Here is a 16,544-nt window from a genome sequence, read left to right as displayed (position 1 = left end):
TTGTAGCCCTAGGGCGCTGAGTATTGAAAACCGAAGAGGAGGAACCAGCAAGATGGCAGTGCAGTAGGAGTCATGGCATAAATGAGATCCAGATCACACTGGTCATTATCTTGTAATTATTTTAAGATCTAAAACTGGTGATCTTCATAAGAGTGCCAGCTACACTGACACATGTACGTTGCTATATACACACACATTTGCCGATTTATATAATTTGAAGGTGGGAATAAAGAGTGATAACAGAAGCTCACAGATATTTTGCAGGGATAGAGAGAAACAGTACTCTGCTGTGGGTATGTTCCAGAGAAGTATGAACCTTTTTCATTTATTGACAGATACTGTCTCTGACACACTGTCATTTTGTGGGCTTCTGTTGTTCCTTGTAAAATATGATGGATCATGAATGAAAAGGCATAACTTCATGGAAAGAATATTTTTGGCCTATTAGGGTTGTGATATGTTTAGGAAAGCTTCCCTGTAGATGTGACTTTCACTCACCCTTTATCCTTGCCTCAGTTTCTACATACTTCATGTGCATTTGACCTTGAGTGGAGGTTATTTGATGCTGCAGGTTGTCATTAAGAACAGAAGTTCACATCACGGTTTCTCCTAAAGCGGCTACCTCACAAAGGTCTGTGATGCAGCTTCCACAACCTTGTTCCCTCCAATCTTGTTCCTGGAGCTCTGAGCAGCTTCCAGCAAGTTACTACATTAATATTGATCAAGTTTGTTGGCAGGTGTGGTCTCTGCCGTGATATATACCACCACATTTATCAGACTTATTTACTGCATACTTCTGTTTCAGTATTGAGTTGGGCTTAGTGTGGTGTTCTGCTTATCTTTGAAGGCATTTGTCCCTGCCCAGTAGCCTCTGGGTTACACCAAGGGAAGCAACAGATTTAGGGAGGGAGGAGGACGTTGGATGTGGTGGTAAGAAGTCTTACCCTTGCTCAGCTGCCACCAGCCCTGAAAATGCAAATCTGGCAAGTACATATGGCTCTTGGCATTAGGAAAACCTTGCTGAAATGAAATTAAAATTCCTCTGCTGGACAGGAAATTAATCAGGGCTGAATACAGTAGACAAGGACAGAAGCTAGAGTCCTTGTTCCATCACTGATGAGTGTTTTGTTATGCAAATGAGATTAAATGCACAGTGACTGGCAGGGCATTGAGGAGGGGCAGAGGACTGAAGGAGATGAACAGGTTTCTTAGGATTTAAACTCTAGCTACAAAAATGTTTTTATAGCATCTGCTGCGTCTTAGACATCAAATGCTGAGCGAGGGAAGCACCTCAGCTTCTTCTGTCATTGTTTCTGCAGAGCAGTCTTGACAGTGTGATACATTGCAAATGATTCATTCCATAACACTACTAGATCGCCCACAGTGAAGCAAAGCTATATGCCAGGTGTCAGGGCTAAGTCATGAAGAAACCTAGTCCTTGCCTTCCCAGAGTTCATAGTCTGGTAGAAAAGGATATTGGAAAGAATTAAGTCGGGGTGCCTGGGTAGCTCAGTGGTTGAGCATCTGCCTTTGGCTCAGGATGTGATTCCAGGGTCTGAGATCAAGTCCCACATCAGGCTCCTTGCAGGGAGCCTGCTTCTCCCTCTGCCTATGTCTCTGCCTCTCTCTCTGTGTCTCTCATGAATATATAAATAAAACTTAAAAAAAAAAAAAAGAATTAAGTCTACAGATAACCAGCCAGATAAGAAATGTTGTCCTACCACTTGGGACTATTTGGTTGAAAAGTAGCTGAAGCCTATCCCAGTAATGTCAACAATAAAAAATGAATGAATCAAAAAATAATTAATTAATTAAAAAATAAATTTTTTTTGAAAAGGATTGAATTGGTACAAGGAAAATTGAACAGCCAAAAGGAACATGGGTAGGGGAAGCTCTGGGATCTAAGTATCGGAACAAAGGGACAGTCTGTTCAGGACTCTCCATCTAGTGAATCACCTCCATGCAATCTTAAGTCCATTCACTTAAGATTCACATTCCCAAAAGAAGGTATCTGCTGGATCCAGCTTGGGCCATTTGCACACTTCTTGGAGACACAAAAGCAGGAGACTCGGATAGTGCCACAAAGATTTTGAGCAATGGCAGAGGGACTTTCTCCCAAAGACAGAACGAGTGCCACAAAGGCAAGGACTTTGTCCATGGAGGCCCGGCAGGGAGGGAGGGAAGTGCATTATAAAATTTAGCTGCTGTTGTGGTTTCTGGGATTCCTGGCCAATGAGCGGGCATACATTTATTTGGAGGATGCTCAATGTTGAGGTTGTGGTAGTTTGAGACCATAAAATTTAGAATGAGTCAACTCATTGGCACTTCTGTCTTGTTCTCTTGATCCCAGTGTGAGCAGTCCCACCTCATGAGAGAACATGAGGATGTCCAGGAGCGGACAACGCTTCGGTATGAGGAGCGCATCACAGAACTCCACAGCATCATTGCTGAGCTCAATAAGAAGATAGACCGTTTGCAAGGCACCACCATCAGGTAGTGAGCTCCCGGCCGCGGCTTTCTCTCTGCCCCCTTGGCTCTAACCTGGCTCCTGGAATTGAAGTTGGCCCAATGAATAATAATGATGTTTTTTTTTAAGATTTTTTATTTATTTATTCATAGAGAGAGAGAGAGAGAGAGAGAGAGAGAGAGAGGGTAGAGACACAGGCAGAGGGAGAAGCAGGCTCCATGCAGGGAGCCCGACGTGGGACTCGATCCAGGGTCTCCAGGATCACGCCCAGCGCTAAACTGCTGTGCCACCGGGGCTGCCCAATAATGATATTTTATTTGCAACAAAGACTTTTACAGTTGATAACTACTTTCTCTTTACATTGTTAACCATGCACTTTCCCCTCCACTCTTCTGTTCTTGTCTTGATCATCATGAGGGCTACCCTGGAAGGTAGACAGGGTGGGAGTTGTAATCCTCAGTTACTGATAAGGGTGTCAGATCAGAAGTTGATGAGATGCTTTATTAATGGGTTCTGAATGGAGGCCCTCTGTCTCCCTACTAGTATCCCTATCACCTCTTGAATCCACCAGGTCTGCTCTAGATGTGCAAACTGTGTGCCTCCCTTGAGAATATTGAGAGCTCAATGAATGTGGCTGGCTTATGACAAAGCAGTATGTGTGCTTTGAGATCATCTAACATTTTGAGCTCACCTGAAGTTGATTTACCATCATTGATGTGCCCTTTTATAATCTCCTAAGGTAGGGGGCAAGACTGGATATATCATTTTACTGGCGAAAAAAGTCTGGGGCTTAAAAATATTAAGAAATTACTTTGAAGTTATACTCAGCAGAGGATAGAGGTGGAGTTAGAACCCACAGCCTCTCTGCTTTTATTTAATATTCTTTCCGTGAAAGTGATTTTTGGGGGTCCTGCCTTCCTTATCAATCAGTTAACACCTAAGGCTCCTGCACACAACACTTAATTGGTGTGTTTGCCCTGCTGTTCAGAGGGGTTTGCTTTGAGTGACTTAGCCAAGGATGAGAACTTTTCTCTTCCTGCCTGTCCTCAGGGAACAGCCCCGGGGAAAGCAAATGGTTGGCACCTACCTTCATGGAAAAAGAATGCTTTGTTCACAAGCCACTATTAGGGCAGTCGTAAAGGCAGCTGCTTTAAACTCTCCTTCTAGAAGTTCCAGGTTAGAAGAAAATTTGGGTGCATTTTGTTCCAGCTCTGTGAGTTAGAGTAATGACAGGGCTATTTGATGAGGGTACTGATGGGACTCTGGTTTTCTGGGCAAAATCATGGAAAATTTTGCACAGAACTGGAGCCACATGATAAATTCCATATTCCAATTTAGAACCCCAAGGCTTTTAAATTGTATCCTGGTCTTCAGCATGATTGTAGGTTAGAAACGCAAGAACAGAGAAGAATTTTCAGACCAAAGAAATGATTATAGGAGATTTAAAGAAGGCTGACATAGTACATTGGCAAATTTGTAACTTCCATTAAAACATGTTGCACTTTGAAACACTTGAGAAGGTGAGGGCAAATGGGCTCAGTGAGTTGTGGGGGAAAAAAAGCATCACACATCACCTGGAAAACTCAGTTTCAGGATGTTTAAATTGAACATAATGGCCAAACTTCTTTGTGTTAAAATACATTGAGCTTCTCTCTCTCTCTCTCTCTCTCTCTCTCTTTTTTTAAAGATTTATTTATTTACAATGAGAGACACACAGAGAGAGGGAAGCAGAGACACAGGCAGTGGGAGAAGCAGGCTCCCTGCAGGGAACCCGATGTGGGACTCTATCCAGATTCCATGATCACACCCTGAGCCAAAGGCAGGCATCCCAACAGTGAGCTTCTTGACTATAAACATTTACTGGTGCTTTTTGTTTAAAGGGAGATTGCATCTGTGAGATGTCACCTTAAATTCTGCCAGTTTTTGTGATGTAAATGAGCTGGCCCCTCCTTACGGGGACTCCCTGCGGGGCATGGAGACCCATGGGCCAGGAAGACAAGGCTCTTCTGGTCCTCTGATCTCCGTGGCTAAAGCATGTCTCCTGCCCCCAGCACTCCAGGAAATTGGTTTGCCCTCAAGTCCTGAGATACTATGCTATGCTGAGTGCAATGGCAGCCAGACACCTTGGAGAACTCCCACTGCTCTAGCATATCTAGAATGTAGAGAATTGATTGTCACGCTAGTCAGGTATAATGCTGGTAGCTTATAGACTTTTTTGTCACTTTAGTTTGGGCCTGAGTTAGGAATTTATTGGAAATACTGAAAAATAATAAGGGAATAGTTTATGTAAGCTATGATATATCCATACATAAGCAATACTAAATTGCTTAAGTAAAAAAAAAAAAAAAAAAGATAATCTTATAGTTTGAAACTTTCATTTCCAGTCACCTTCTGTGGCCACCCTAGAAGATACTCACTCTCCCATCTCTTGTAGCCATAGGGCTAACATAGCCAAGAATCAGACACTGCAGGTGGCTGAATTCCAATATAAGTTGAGCTTATAGCCACATCAGATCTCTGAAGTAAAGAGTAAGCATTGATAGGAAAAGATGAAATGGTGAGAATTTGAATGGAGACAGTGAGTAGATTTAAATGAATCAGAATACCTAGAGCCTACAGACTCCCTTCCTGCAGAAGCACTCCCCCCTCCTTGTCTGATAAAGTGAGTCTTACTTTGCTTAGAGAATTTGTAGCAATCTGATCCCAGGTAGGGGATGCCAGGTATATACACTTAGGGCTAGGTCCCTCAGGAATAAAGATTGCAAATTATTTTACTAGATAAAGATCTCTAACCAGCTAAGGTGCTGGCCAGACACAAAGGAAATAGGGATTTCCTAGTGGAAGAAGGAAGTCAGAAACATCAACCATAGCCTCATAGCCAGAAAGGATGGCTAGACTGTGCATATTTTTGTGCTTATTTGTGCATAGATTCAATTTCCTTTTTATCTTCTTAATTTCTCCTGTTATATTAGATGATCTGGTATTGGTGAAACTCATCTAGTGGTTAGGTTAGATGATATCTAGGTGGATTTGCCACTGAACTAGAAGAGAAGTGATTGCCTGACAATGGATACAATAACTGGTGGGACTTAGGGTCTGCCATTTCAGTGAGAAGGTGAGTCCATTCACATTTGAATGAGGGATAGTTACCAAAGCTTGGTGTCATTGCTGTTGCAATTTGGAAATTTCAGTGTGTGTGAGAGGATGGGTATGGTTGTTGAGCAGCCAGAGAGGTAGCACCCAGTACTATTCCCACCCCTTTACTCTCCCCAGAATTAAAGGGGCTGGACCCTTGGAACTACTTCCCAGATTAACAGTTGGGTGCTGGATATAGTTTTGGTTCTGCCAGTGAGGTGCCTTAGAATGGGTTTGGAAAGCAGAAGGAAGGTGGGAGCCAGTGTTCCTCAGATCATGATGGCAGCTGATGTAGAAACTTTCATAGGTGTGAGGTCTAGCACTTCAGAGCAGGAGCTGTGGACAGGTGTGAAGGCAACGACAGTTTCCTGACCTTTGAGGGGTTCACAGCTGCAATGGCAAATCTGACAGCTCCTGGTGGCCTCTACCCACGCTTCTCTGGTCCTCCCAGTTATGCAAACATGGAACTGCCTGACTTAAATCTCTTCTACTTGAAACATCCACTGTAGATTATGTTCCTAACTAAACCCTGCCTGATGCATCCTAAATCCCATCTCCTAGGAATAAATACGGAACATTTTGTATATATGGCCTTCTAAAAAATTTTATTCATGAATATTTTAAATAAATTGGATCATACAGCAAACAGTGTTTTGTAATATATGCTTTTTCACTTAACTGTATGTTATGGGTGGCTTTTTTTAAATGCTCCTCTAACTTGGGGAGATTATATAATAGAATGGGGAGGATGGAAAAATACATCAGTAGCTCACTTTGGAACAGGGCCGGGGGTACTCTTGGATTTCTAAGCAAATTAAACATGAGCTCTTTGTTTCCCAAGGAGATTATTTTCTTTGCCCAAAAGCTACTCTCATAACATCACCCTTTCACTGCCGGCTCTCATGAGTAGTCATGTTTTCTGCTTCATTTCCCATTTGTTTGTTAACCTACTGCTGTCTGGCTTCTGAGTGCAACAGTTTGCTGAAGCTCCTTTTACTAAAGACTGAGTTATGTCTTCAAATTCAAAATTCCTATGTTGACGCCCTACCCCTGAATATGATAGCATCTATAGTTGGGGCCTTTGGAAAGTAATTCTGTTTGGTTAAGTTTATGAGGGTGGGGACTGCATGGAAGGCGTAGTGAGCCTTGGGAAGAGACACCAGAGGGCTTGCTCGCAGCCCACGCTCTCTCCCTGCGTATGAGGATTCAGTGACAAGGCAGCCACCTGTAAGCCAGGAAGAAAGTAACTGACTGTGCAGACCTTGATTTTGGTCTTGGAACAAAAGTCTAGAACTAAGAAAATAAAATCCTGTTGCTTAAGCTATCTAGTCTATGGTGATTTGTTATAACAGCCTAAGCTGCTATACCTTTTTGAAAATCACTAATGACTTAACTGAAAAATCCAGTGACCTTTTCTTGTTTCTGGTCCTTTTCTGTAGGATTTGCCTGCAAATCTTCCTTCTGGTGTGTTTTTCTTGAACTTCTATGACCCTATAACGTTTCTTCCGTCCCCATGATTCACCTTCAGACTGGGCTCTGACTCTGGGCTCTCCCTCCCTTTTCACCTTGAATGGCTGCAGCCCTACAGCACTGACCTCTCCTGTCTGAGTTACCTCCTTCAGCATTGGCACTTTACCCTTCTGCTTCTTTGTCTGCGAAATGCTCATTTGGCAACAAAGATGATATGCAAAGTCTCTGTCTGCTCTAATGTAATCCAGTCTCTAAAATCTCATGCCTGCATCATGAGCCTGACCTTTCCATTTGCCCCCAAAAGATTCATAGCTTAGTCTGATCTTCCTTTGTGGTAGATGGAAAAATAAAGAGAGGTGGAATTGCAGGAAGAATCAGACTTGTCACTGATTTCCTGCTTTAGATACTCTAAGAGAATTGAAAGAATACATTTCCTCAATGTATCTAAAAAAAAAATCTTTGTTCTGTAAAAGATTTATGGCATTTCAGGGCAAGTCTTCTTTCATTTGTAAGGAAGAATTGTGGTTCAACTAAACTCCCACCAGATCAGGTAGGCTGGGTTAGCTAAACATAGGGTTCCAAGGCAGGCAGGCAGGTGTCCATCTGCGTCTTGTTCACAAATCAGTCCAGTGACAAGGCATGAGTGTGCATGCCAAATAAAATATACATAAGGATTGCTAAGGAAGTAATATTGGTACAAATATTTGTATCAATATTTTCTGTCAATAATTTCTATCAAATATTACTGATTCTATTGTGCTTCAGCTTGAGGTCTGGAAAGCAGGAAAAGAATTATCCTTTTATTGACACTTCCCTTTTCGGATAAGATTATGTCACCCCTGCCAGTAATGAGAAGGAATTTTTAGAAATCATTGTCAACAGGAGCACCCAGTTGGCTCAGTGGGTTAAGCATCTGCCTTTGACTCAGGTCCTGATCCCAGGGTCCTGGGAGTTCGCTTCTCCCTCTCCCTCCGCTCTCCCCCTGCTTGTGTGTGGTTTCTCTCTCTCTCTCTCAAATAAAATCTTAAAAAAATAAAAATAAAAATAATTGCCAACAACAGCAACAACCAGATTTTCTCCTTAGATCACCACATTTGACTTGTTTCATTAGTCCTAAATTTAGGAATGAGGCTGTACCACTTCCTAGTTGCAGAATCCTGGGTAAATCACTTAGCCTCTTTAAGCTTCACTTGTCTTATTTGTAAATTAAAGGTATTGATCCCTGCTTTGATAAACTCTAAGATCTCTGCCAGTCAGCCACTGCTAGTTACATAGGTGGTGGGTAGAATCTAATGCCTGCCTGTGTGCGAGCTTTTTTCTTTTGTTTTGTTATTTAAGCTAGTAGCAAGCACTAATCATTGCCACTGTAAGAGCAATTTGGAAGCAGTTCACAAATGCATCTATGTGAATAAAATAAGGTACATTTAGAATCCTGTGAGATTATTCTTTATCCTCCAAAGAGAAACACCTGAGAACTTTGTAATTCCGTGATTATGAAACTATCACAATGGTGTATGATTACCAACAGTTATCAGTTTATCAAGTTTCTGGGGGTTTTTTTGGCTTACAATGATCACTTCTTGGATCTTTTCATGTTTTCTCCCTTCACATCACCAGCATTAGCAACTGGTGTACTTTGGAGAAAGCCTTTTTCCTCCCAAAGAAGTAAGTTATGGTTTGCCAAGAGTTACTGTTTACACAAAAGAAAGTCACGCTGAGTTGCTGATGCTGTGTTGTTAGCTGGACATCTTTACCATGAAAACACACCTCACGTTCTTGCTTTTGTGTAACCGCTGGGACTGGTACAATGTTTTTGACTTCTCATTCCGTCGCTCTGCATGTAGGGAATACGCTGAGCACCAATTTTATACGTGCATATACTGCGACCACAGATGGATCCATCAGCTTACAGAAGGCCCTGGCGAGAACTGGCTTTTGTTCTTTCTCAGTCCCAGATTCTAGCCTCTTTTCAGGGATGGTGCCAATTATGATGTTCAGGAGATGATAAGGATATGCAACTCCGAATTTTTAAACCAAAGTCAGTAGGAGAAACAGCAGGTTGCACTTACTTCAGTATTTCAGTTCAGTTTAACCATTTTTCTACCTCATTCTCTGTGGTACAGAATCCTGCCTGATCTCTCAGGGTTGTTGTCTGCCTCTAATTACTGTTTACTCTGTTTATGTGAGTTGTTTGTACTCTGATATTCAGTGTAATTACCATAAGGAAGAATCTCAGCCAGAAATTGTGTATTCTCGGCTCAGCCCTTCCCTTTGGGGCCAGGAACAGAGACCTGCGCTCCCCCCACTTCCACAGCTGCTTGTTTTCCCTGTTTTTATATAAGAGCTTTGGTGACACTTACTTCTTCCCCTGAATTCCTAGACTTCATCATTTTATTTCCGATTCTCTTGTCTAACTCACGTTCGCTTCCTTTGACACAGTAAATTCTCCTTCTTTTTTTTTTTAAATTTTTTAAATTTATTTATGATAGTCACAGAGAGAGAGGCAGAGACACAGGGAGAGGGAGAAGCAGGCTCCATGCACCGGGAGCCTGATGTGGGATTCGATCCCGGGTCTCCAGGATCGCGCCCTGGGCCAAAGACAGGCGCTAAACCGCTGCGCCACCCAGGGATCCCGTAAATTCTCCTTCTGATCAAAAAATGTCCACTCAGCAAGTGGCTCAAGTGCCCCTCTAGCCTCCAGCCTTGTGTTACATTGGGCACCCTATTTGGTTTCAGCTATACCTACCACTTATTCCTCTCCATTCTTTCTCATCCGTGTTCAAAGGCTCCTCTGAGTCTTTGCTTGTGCCCTTCCACCCTCAAGACTTATCTAAACTCTAGTTGCCTGGGATGTCTCTGGAGTGCTGCTCCATCCAGAAAGTCTTCGTGGTTGCTGCACGTGGTTGCAGCCCCTGTGCCCTGTGTCCACACACAGCATGCTTCTTAGGTTAGAATTAGTTGTGAACATATTTGACTCCTGGAAGATAGCATTCATCTGGTCTTTGCTTTCCTGTTCTTATTTTGGTGCTCGAATACATTGACCAAGTATCCTTAGTTTGCATTTTATGACCCTGAAGGTCTTCCGCCCAACATAACGCTTCTAGTGTGGTGCAATTGTCCTGCAGATTGTATTCTGACCTCAGCAAGGAATGGCCCCTACAATCAAGTCTCTTATTCCTACCCTTCCCTATTCACTGCTATATAAAATTCATCCTAATAATCCCCAGAAGTAATTCCTTACGAAGCATGAGATTTGGCAGGCCCTATATGTTTTGGAAACTGTCAAGCCAGGAGGGTTTAAGGTGGCTATTAACAATTTTGCAAATGCCATTTATACCAGAGATACAGCAGCATTTATCTGGCTTTCTTGGCTGTGAAACAGTCTCAGCCAAGCTGAAGCTGATTATGTTGGCCCTGCAACAAAGGTAATTTATTCATCACAAAACCTCCCATTAACTACAATCATATTTTTAACCGCTGATTGAAAGGAGAGCTGGTGTATCAGGGCACAATTACCCTCTAGACCAAAAAAGCTACTCTTAAGGTACTTTTTAATTGTTTTCATTCCTAAACCTAATTATTGTTGGCTTTGCAGGTGTCTAATAATTAACTTATTCATAGAAGATTAACCTATATATATATTTTGCCTTCCACTCCCATTCTAATTCATATTTTGCGTGTCTGGGGGCTTAATATCTATATACGATCTCCCCCGATTTCTGGATGGCTTTTATTAAAAACACCTTATAAAGCAGTGGCTCAGCTGAATTCCTTCCCTGGGAGGATGTTGATTTCCTGAGAAAACTAAGAACTCTGGAGAGTTCTTCACATTCTTTAATTTATAGATGTGTTTCCCCAGCTTAAAATGGCAGTTGCCTCTTCCCCAAGTTCCAGTGGTCACATGTCACCATCTGGGTCTACCCTAAACCCAAAACTGTAGACTTTCTGCCCCATTGGTGTCAACAACTTTAAGTGAATGCTAATCTGAAGGATTTCTCTCCCTGGCTTTCTTCACAGACATTCATGGGCTTTCCATCCTCAGTTAAATCCCCTGACAGTTTTTTTTTTTTTTTTTAAGATTTTATTTATTTATTCATGAGAGACACACAGAGAGAGGCAGAGACACAGGCAGAGGGAGAATCAGGCTCCCTGTGGGAGTCTGATGTGGGACTTGATCCCGGGATTCCGGGATCACGACCTGAGCCCAAGGCAGATGCTCAACCACTGAGCCACCCAGGTGACCCCCCTGACAGTTTTCTCTTCTGGCTCATTTGTAAAATAAATGCTTCACAGGGGGCTTATTTTGCCCTCTCCATGTAGGTGTCCAGTGTGTGTATAGTGATGGTGGTGGTGTGAGGAAGAGGTATGCACACATTTTGAAAGACATACTGCAATATTAAATTTCCTTCACTTGGGTAGCCCCGGTGGCTCAGCGGTTTAGCACAGCCTTCAGTCCAGGGCGTGATCCTGGAGACCCAGGATCGAGTCCCACGTTGGGCTCCCTGCATGGAGCCTGCTTCTCTCTCTGCCTGTCTCTGCCTCTCTCTCTCTCTCTCTCTCTCTCTCTCTCTGTCTCTGTGTGTATGTGTGTGTGTTTCGAATAAATAAATAAAATCTTAAATAATAAATTTCCTTCACTTGCCCATAGCTAATTCAGGGACCAAAAGATTGAGGGACTGAGAAGGGCTGTGAAGGGATGAGTGTGTGTGTGTGTGTGTGTGTGTGTGTGTGTGTGTGTAAACAACATGGCAGCATTTAAGTGTTGTCTTCCTGTTAGAAGTGCTGACTGATGGAAACAGACCACTGAGTGGGCTGCACTGACTCACTGTCCATTTTCTCTTCTCCCCATCCACTTTTCCTATCTCTTTACTCTACTGACTTGGTTGAGGGAAAGTAAGTGTAGTATTTACCAGACATACCTCTCAAAGTAGCCAGTTTGATCTGCACAGGTAAGGTGCCGGTTTTCTGGTAGCTCCAGCTCCAGCGCCTCCCTACATCCTCTTCCAAGGAGAAAGTCCACCATGGAGACTGTCCAGGTGATGGGATGTGACATTTCCTATGCACCAGACTCCTGCTTATTTTGCTCACTGGAACTTCAGTACTCAGACCAGTTCTCAAGTCTCGGCTTCTTTTTCACACCATAATTTGAGGAGGTGAAGAAATCTAATTTCTTCAAGAACTCTTAAAAGTGAAAAAGTTTCTAGTAGACTGTTAAGTGGATCTTGTTCAGTGTATGAGTATGTATGTGGATACAGGAGCAACCTTTGACCATAGAGGTGACTGGCTTCATTTGGTCTGAAAAGAGTCCTAGTTGATACAGCTGAGGAAGGTAGGGGAAACAGATCTGTTTCTTTTCTGAATTCTTTCTTGTCCTAGAAGTCATATTCTCTGGGAATTCGTCATCTGTCTCTGTCAGTGGTGACTGACTCTTCTTTGTTCTCAGGGAGGAAGATGAGTACTCAGAACTGCGGTCAGAACTCAGCCAGAGCCAGCATGAGGTCAACGAAGACTCTCGAAGCATGGACCAAGACCAGACCTCTGTCTCCATCCCCGAAAACCAATCCACCATGGTCACTGCTGACATGGGTGAGTCTGCCTGCCATTGTACGAAGCCAGAGTTTGGCTTCCAGATTGTAATGGGAATTTTAGAAATATGAGGCAGCCTGAATTAAAATTTAGTCAAGGAGTTGGATGAGTAGATGAAAGCACATCCATCTGAGTCCCTTACATGTTACTTTGTTGGAACTAAAGAGGTGAATTAGCTTTTTGCCTTGATGTTTGAGATTCAAATGTACATCACCTCTATTTGAAAATTCTGGAGATGGGGAACCAGCTGATGAGGCTATTGTAGTGTTCCAAGTTACAGTGAAATCTGAGCTGTAATGGCAGGAATGGGAAGGATGGAATGGGTGGTGATACGTTGTGGTGGGGGAGCCAATAGGTTTTAGCAACTTTTGGGTAAGAAGGAATCCAAAATGACTCTAACATGTTGGTTCTGAGTGACTAAGAGAATGATCATATTTCTTAGTAAGGATGTTTCGTGAGAAATGAGTTGGGAAATAAATATGTTATGTTTGAGGTTGTAGAGAAATGTCCATCCAGGAATACTTGGCATGGTGTATTTTAAACTGCAGGTCATGACCTATTAGTGGGTCTTGGGATTCAATGAAAAATATTTTCTAAGTGAAATCGACTAGGAAAAAAAATGGCAGTACTACTTCATGAAAATTATTTGTTGAGAGAGAGAGTGTGTGTAATAAGTTGCTTCTGCTGTGGGTTGCAGTCAACCCACGAAATGTTGCAAAAGCACAGGTCTACTTGGAGATGCTTAACTGCTTAACTCACCTAAGCTTAACTGCTTAACTCACCTAATCTTTGGTGAGATTAGGGTTGAGGATAAAGACTTTGAAGTTATGAGATAAGGAGATCTCTGTGGTCAAAAGGCTGTGGAGTCAGAAGATGGAGGAGTACCGTATCTTAGGAAATGTAGGGAAGTGATAGAGGAAGAACTAGAAGGAGACATAAACATAGTGTAACTTTCTTAGAACCTAAAATTGCGTTGGAAAGAGACTTTAATGTAGTACACATTTATATTAATTATGAAAGTGCTATAACGTTAAGGAACAGAGTACCACGAGAGTTTAAAAAGGACTTTGATTCAGTTTAAGATTCTAGAAGAGCTTCCTCAAGGAAGTGCCATTTGAGCTGAGAGCTGGAGGGTAAATAGGAATTTACCAGATAAAGGAGGAGATGCATTCAGGGGAGGGTGGGGGAAGTAGATGCATTCAAGGAGATAACAAGAGATCATCATGTATGGAGGGCCCAGAGGTGTGAGATGGAGGATGGAGAGGTAGAAGGAGCTATAGCATGCAAGATCTCATAGACCGTGTTAGAGAATTTAACCTTTAGTCAAACATGCACAAGAAGCCACTAAAAGGGGCAGCCCCGGTGGCGCAGCGGTTTAGCGCCACCTGCAGCCCAGGGTGTGATCCTGGAGACCCGGGATCGAGTCCCACATTGGGCTCCCTGCATGGAGCCTGCTTCTCCCTCTGCCTGTGTCTCTGCCTCTCTCTCTCTCTCTGTATCTCTCATGAATAAATAAGTAAATAAAAATCTTAAAAAAAAAAAAAAAAGAACCCACTAAAAGATTTTAGTAGTTAAGGATGGGGATGAAAGGATCAGGTTTGCATTTTGAATCATCATTCTGTAATAAAGAGAATCAGTGGATCAAGAATGATTGGGGGAGGCCAGCTAGGAAACCATCGCCAAAATCTTGGTGGACTAGGATCAGGGTGGCAGTGGTTAAGATCTAGAAAGATGGAGAATTGGCAAGATCTGCTGAAAGATTAGAAACAGAGGGGAAAAGTATGTGTGTGGAAATGTTCCCTAAGTGTCTGGATCAGTGCTGCCGAGTGCCAACACGGGAGCACAGGAAAAAAAGGTGGTTTTGCTTGAGTTTTGTTTTGTTTTGAGGGAGTGGGAGTGCAGGGTGTAGCTCCTGTGTTTTGTTTGGACATAAGTTTGTGGTGTCTTGAGGTATCTGGGTGGAGATGCTTCAGAAGGCAGCAGGTAGACATAAGCCAAGAGGGAAAGGTCTAGGCTGAAGAAAAGCAGTTAGGAGACACAGGGTTATGTGCAGACAGTCACCGAAGCAGTGGGAGGCCATGATAGAGTGAGGAGTGCAGAGAACTGGGGCCTGAGCCTTGGGGGCCACCAGCCAAAGAGAGACCTGGCAGAGCTCCTGCAAAGGGTATGCTTCTCATTGTAGTCTCCGTTTAAATGCACGTCCTTTGAAAGCATCTCATGAATGCCAGTCTGTACCAGTTCCTGTGTTGACTCTGTCACTGCCCCATTTGTCTCCTTGCATCAAATTGAAAAATTTTTTTAAAGATTATTTATTTATTAGACACACACACACACACACACACACAGAGAGAGAGAGAGAGAGAGGGAGAAGCAGGCTCCATGCAGGGAGCCTGATGTGGGACTCCATCCCAGGTCTCCAGGATTATGCCCTGGGCCAAAGGTGGCACTAAACCGCTGAGCCACCGGGGGCTGCCCTCAAATTTAAATTTTAAATGATGTATTTCTAGTTATTTGCTTGACTGACTGTCCCACTCTACTCCACTGGGCAGAAGTATGTATATCTACTAGCAGATCCCCAGAGCCCAGAGCCCACCACTGGGCCTGGCACATACTGTATGTTCAGAGATGTTTGCTGGGATGAACAAGTGAAGCAGTCAGCAAGTCCATCCAGCAGTGAGCCAGCCAGAGCTGTAGGGAGTAAACAAGGAGAGCCATGTCTGAGAAGTCAGTGGGGCAGAGAAAGCTCTAAAAAGGAAGGGGTCAGCAGGATGGATTGGTGCTAAAGCCAGCAAAGTCATTGAGAGCTGTATACTGATAACCTATATGATCCCAACAGAAATGGAGTGAGGATTGGAGACACCTCCTTGGTCCTCAGGCTCTTGGCTTCAGGCTGAAACGGCCTCTCTGAAAATCACCTGAACCTGTATCTCGGGCCCTAAGTTAGAACACATGCAACTTCCTAGGACCATCCCAGCTGTGGGCTCAGGTTCCACATGCTGCCATATCAGCGTCGCAGTCTCTAACCCTGGTGGCCCCAGGCTTCTGGACTCTGCCTTCCAGCCTCGGGAGTGAAAAGGTACAGATAGCCAAGAAGTTCCCAAAGCAAAGAGATACACCCACACTGATCCCTCCATTCATGTGTCTGAAAGTGTACTTTATGAAATATCTGCCCCACACACCAATAAATTTTCTCAATCAAGTGAGGCTGGGGAGTAGAGGGATAAACCTACTTAAATGGGCAGGGCATCTTTACTGTGGGACTGCCTGGGGCTCCTAACAGAGCACTCAGTAGCCCAGGCCATCTACTGGGGGCTGGTGTCTGCCTGTCTGTGCTAGGAGCTGGCTTCATTTTCCCAAATTATGAATCTCAAATCCTTTCTGTCCATCCTTTTCCTCATTATAAATATATGTTCGTTATAGCCAGTGATAATATCTCTGCCAATGAGACGGAGCTCCTGGAGAGAAGGGACCCCATCTGTCCAATGTCTGTACGTGTTCTCTGCCCACATAGTGGCCTTGATTCATTTATTCAACAACTCACTGGGTGCTATGCAAGGGACTGGGGGCGGGAGACACAGGCTCTGCCCACGGATCGCTATACACTCCCACTCCCATGTATCACACTGAGAGTGACATCCCGACTCCTGACTGTGGACTGTAGGCCCCCACAGAACTGGCATCCCCCATCTTGGGCCGCACCGTCCCCTCCACCCCCCATCCCTGCTTACTCCCAGCTCTGGCCACACTGGCCTCCACGCTGCCCCTCACACCCAACCGGCTTGTCTTGTTTCACTGCTCCTCCTTCCTGAAGTGCTCCTTCCCTGAGCCCATCCGAGGCTTCCTCTGGCCCTGGTTGAGCACTATGGCCTTTCCTCACTGCCAGGCA

At 43.7% G+C, this 16,544-nt stretch overlaps 1 protein-coding gene across 11 annotated transcripts in view; it reads left to right on the top strand.

The window, feature by feature from the left end:
* MCC (MCC regulator of WNT signaling pathway) overlaps positions 1–16,544 on the top strand; it is a 301,430-nt gene that overhangs the window by 171,564 nt on the left and 113,322 nt on the right. For all 11 annotated transcript variants that reach the window (XR_005358095.1, XR_005358096.1, XR_005358097.1 and 8 more), the window contains exons 3-4: positions 2,351–2,493; positions 12,516–12,658. Coding sequence is in view for 6 of the 11 variants with exons in the window: in XM_038534596.1 (XP_038390524.1) it covers positions 2,351–2,493; positions 12,516–12,658 (286 nt within the window). In the remaining 5 variants the exon portion in view is untranslated. The remainder of the gene's footprint in view (positions 1–2,350; positions 2,494–12,515; positions 12,659–16,544) is intronic.

The sequence above is a fragment of the Canis lupus genome, chromosome 4 (assembly GCF_011100685.1).
Source record: "Canis lupus familiaris isolate Mischka breed German Shepherd chromosome 4, alternate assembly UU_Cfam_GSD_1.0, whole genome shotgun sequence".
Lineage (NCBI taxonomy): Eukaryota > Metazoa > Chordata > Mammalia > Carnivora > Canidae > Canis > Canis lupus.
Note: the sequence above shows the minus strand (reverse complement) of the source record. Positions and strands in the feature narration are given on the sequence as shown.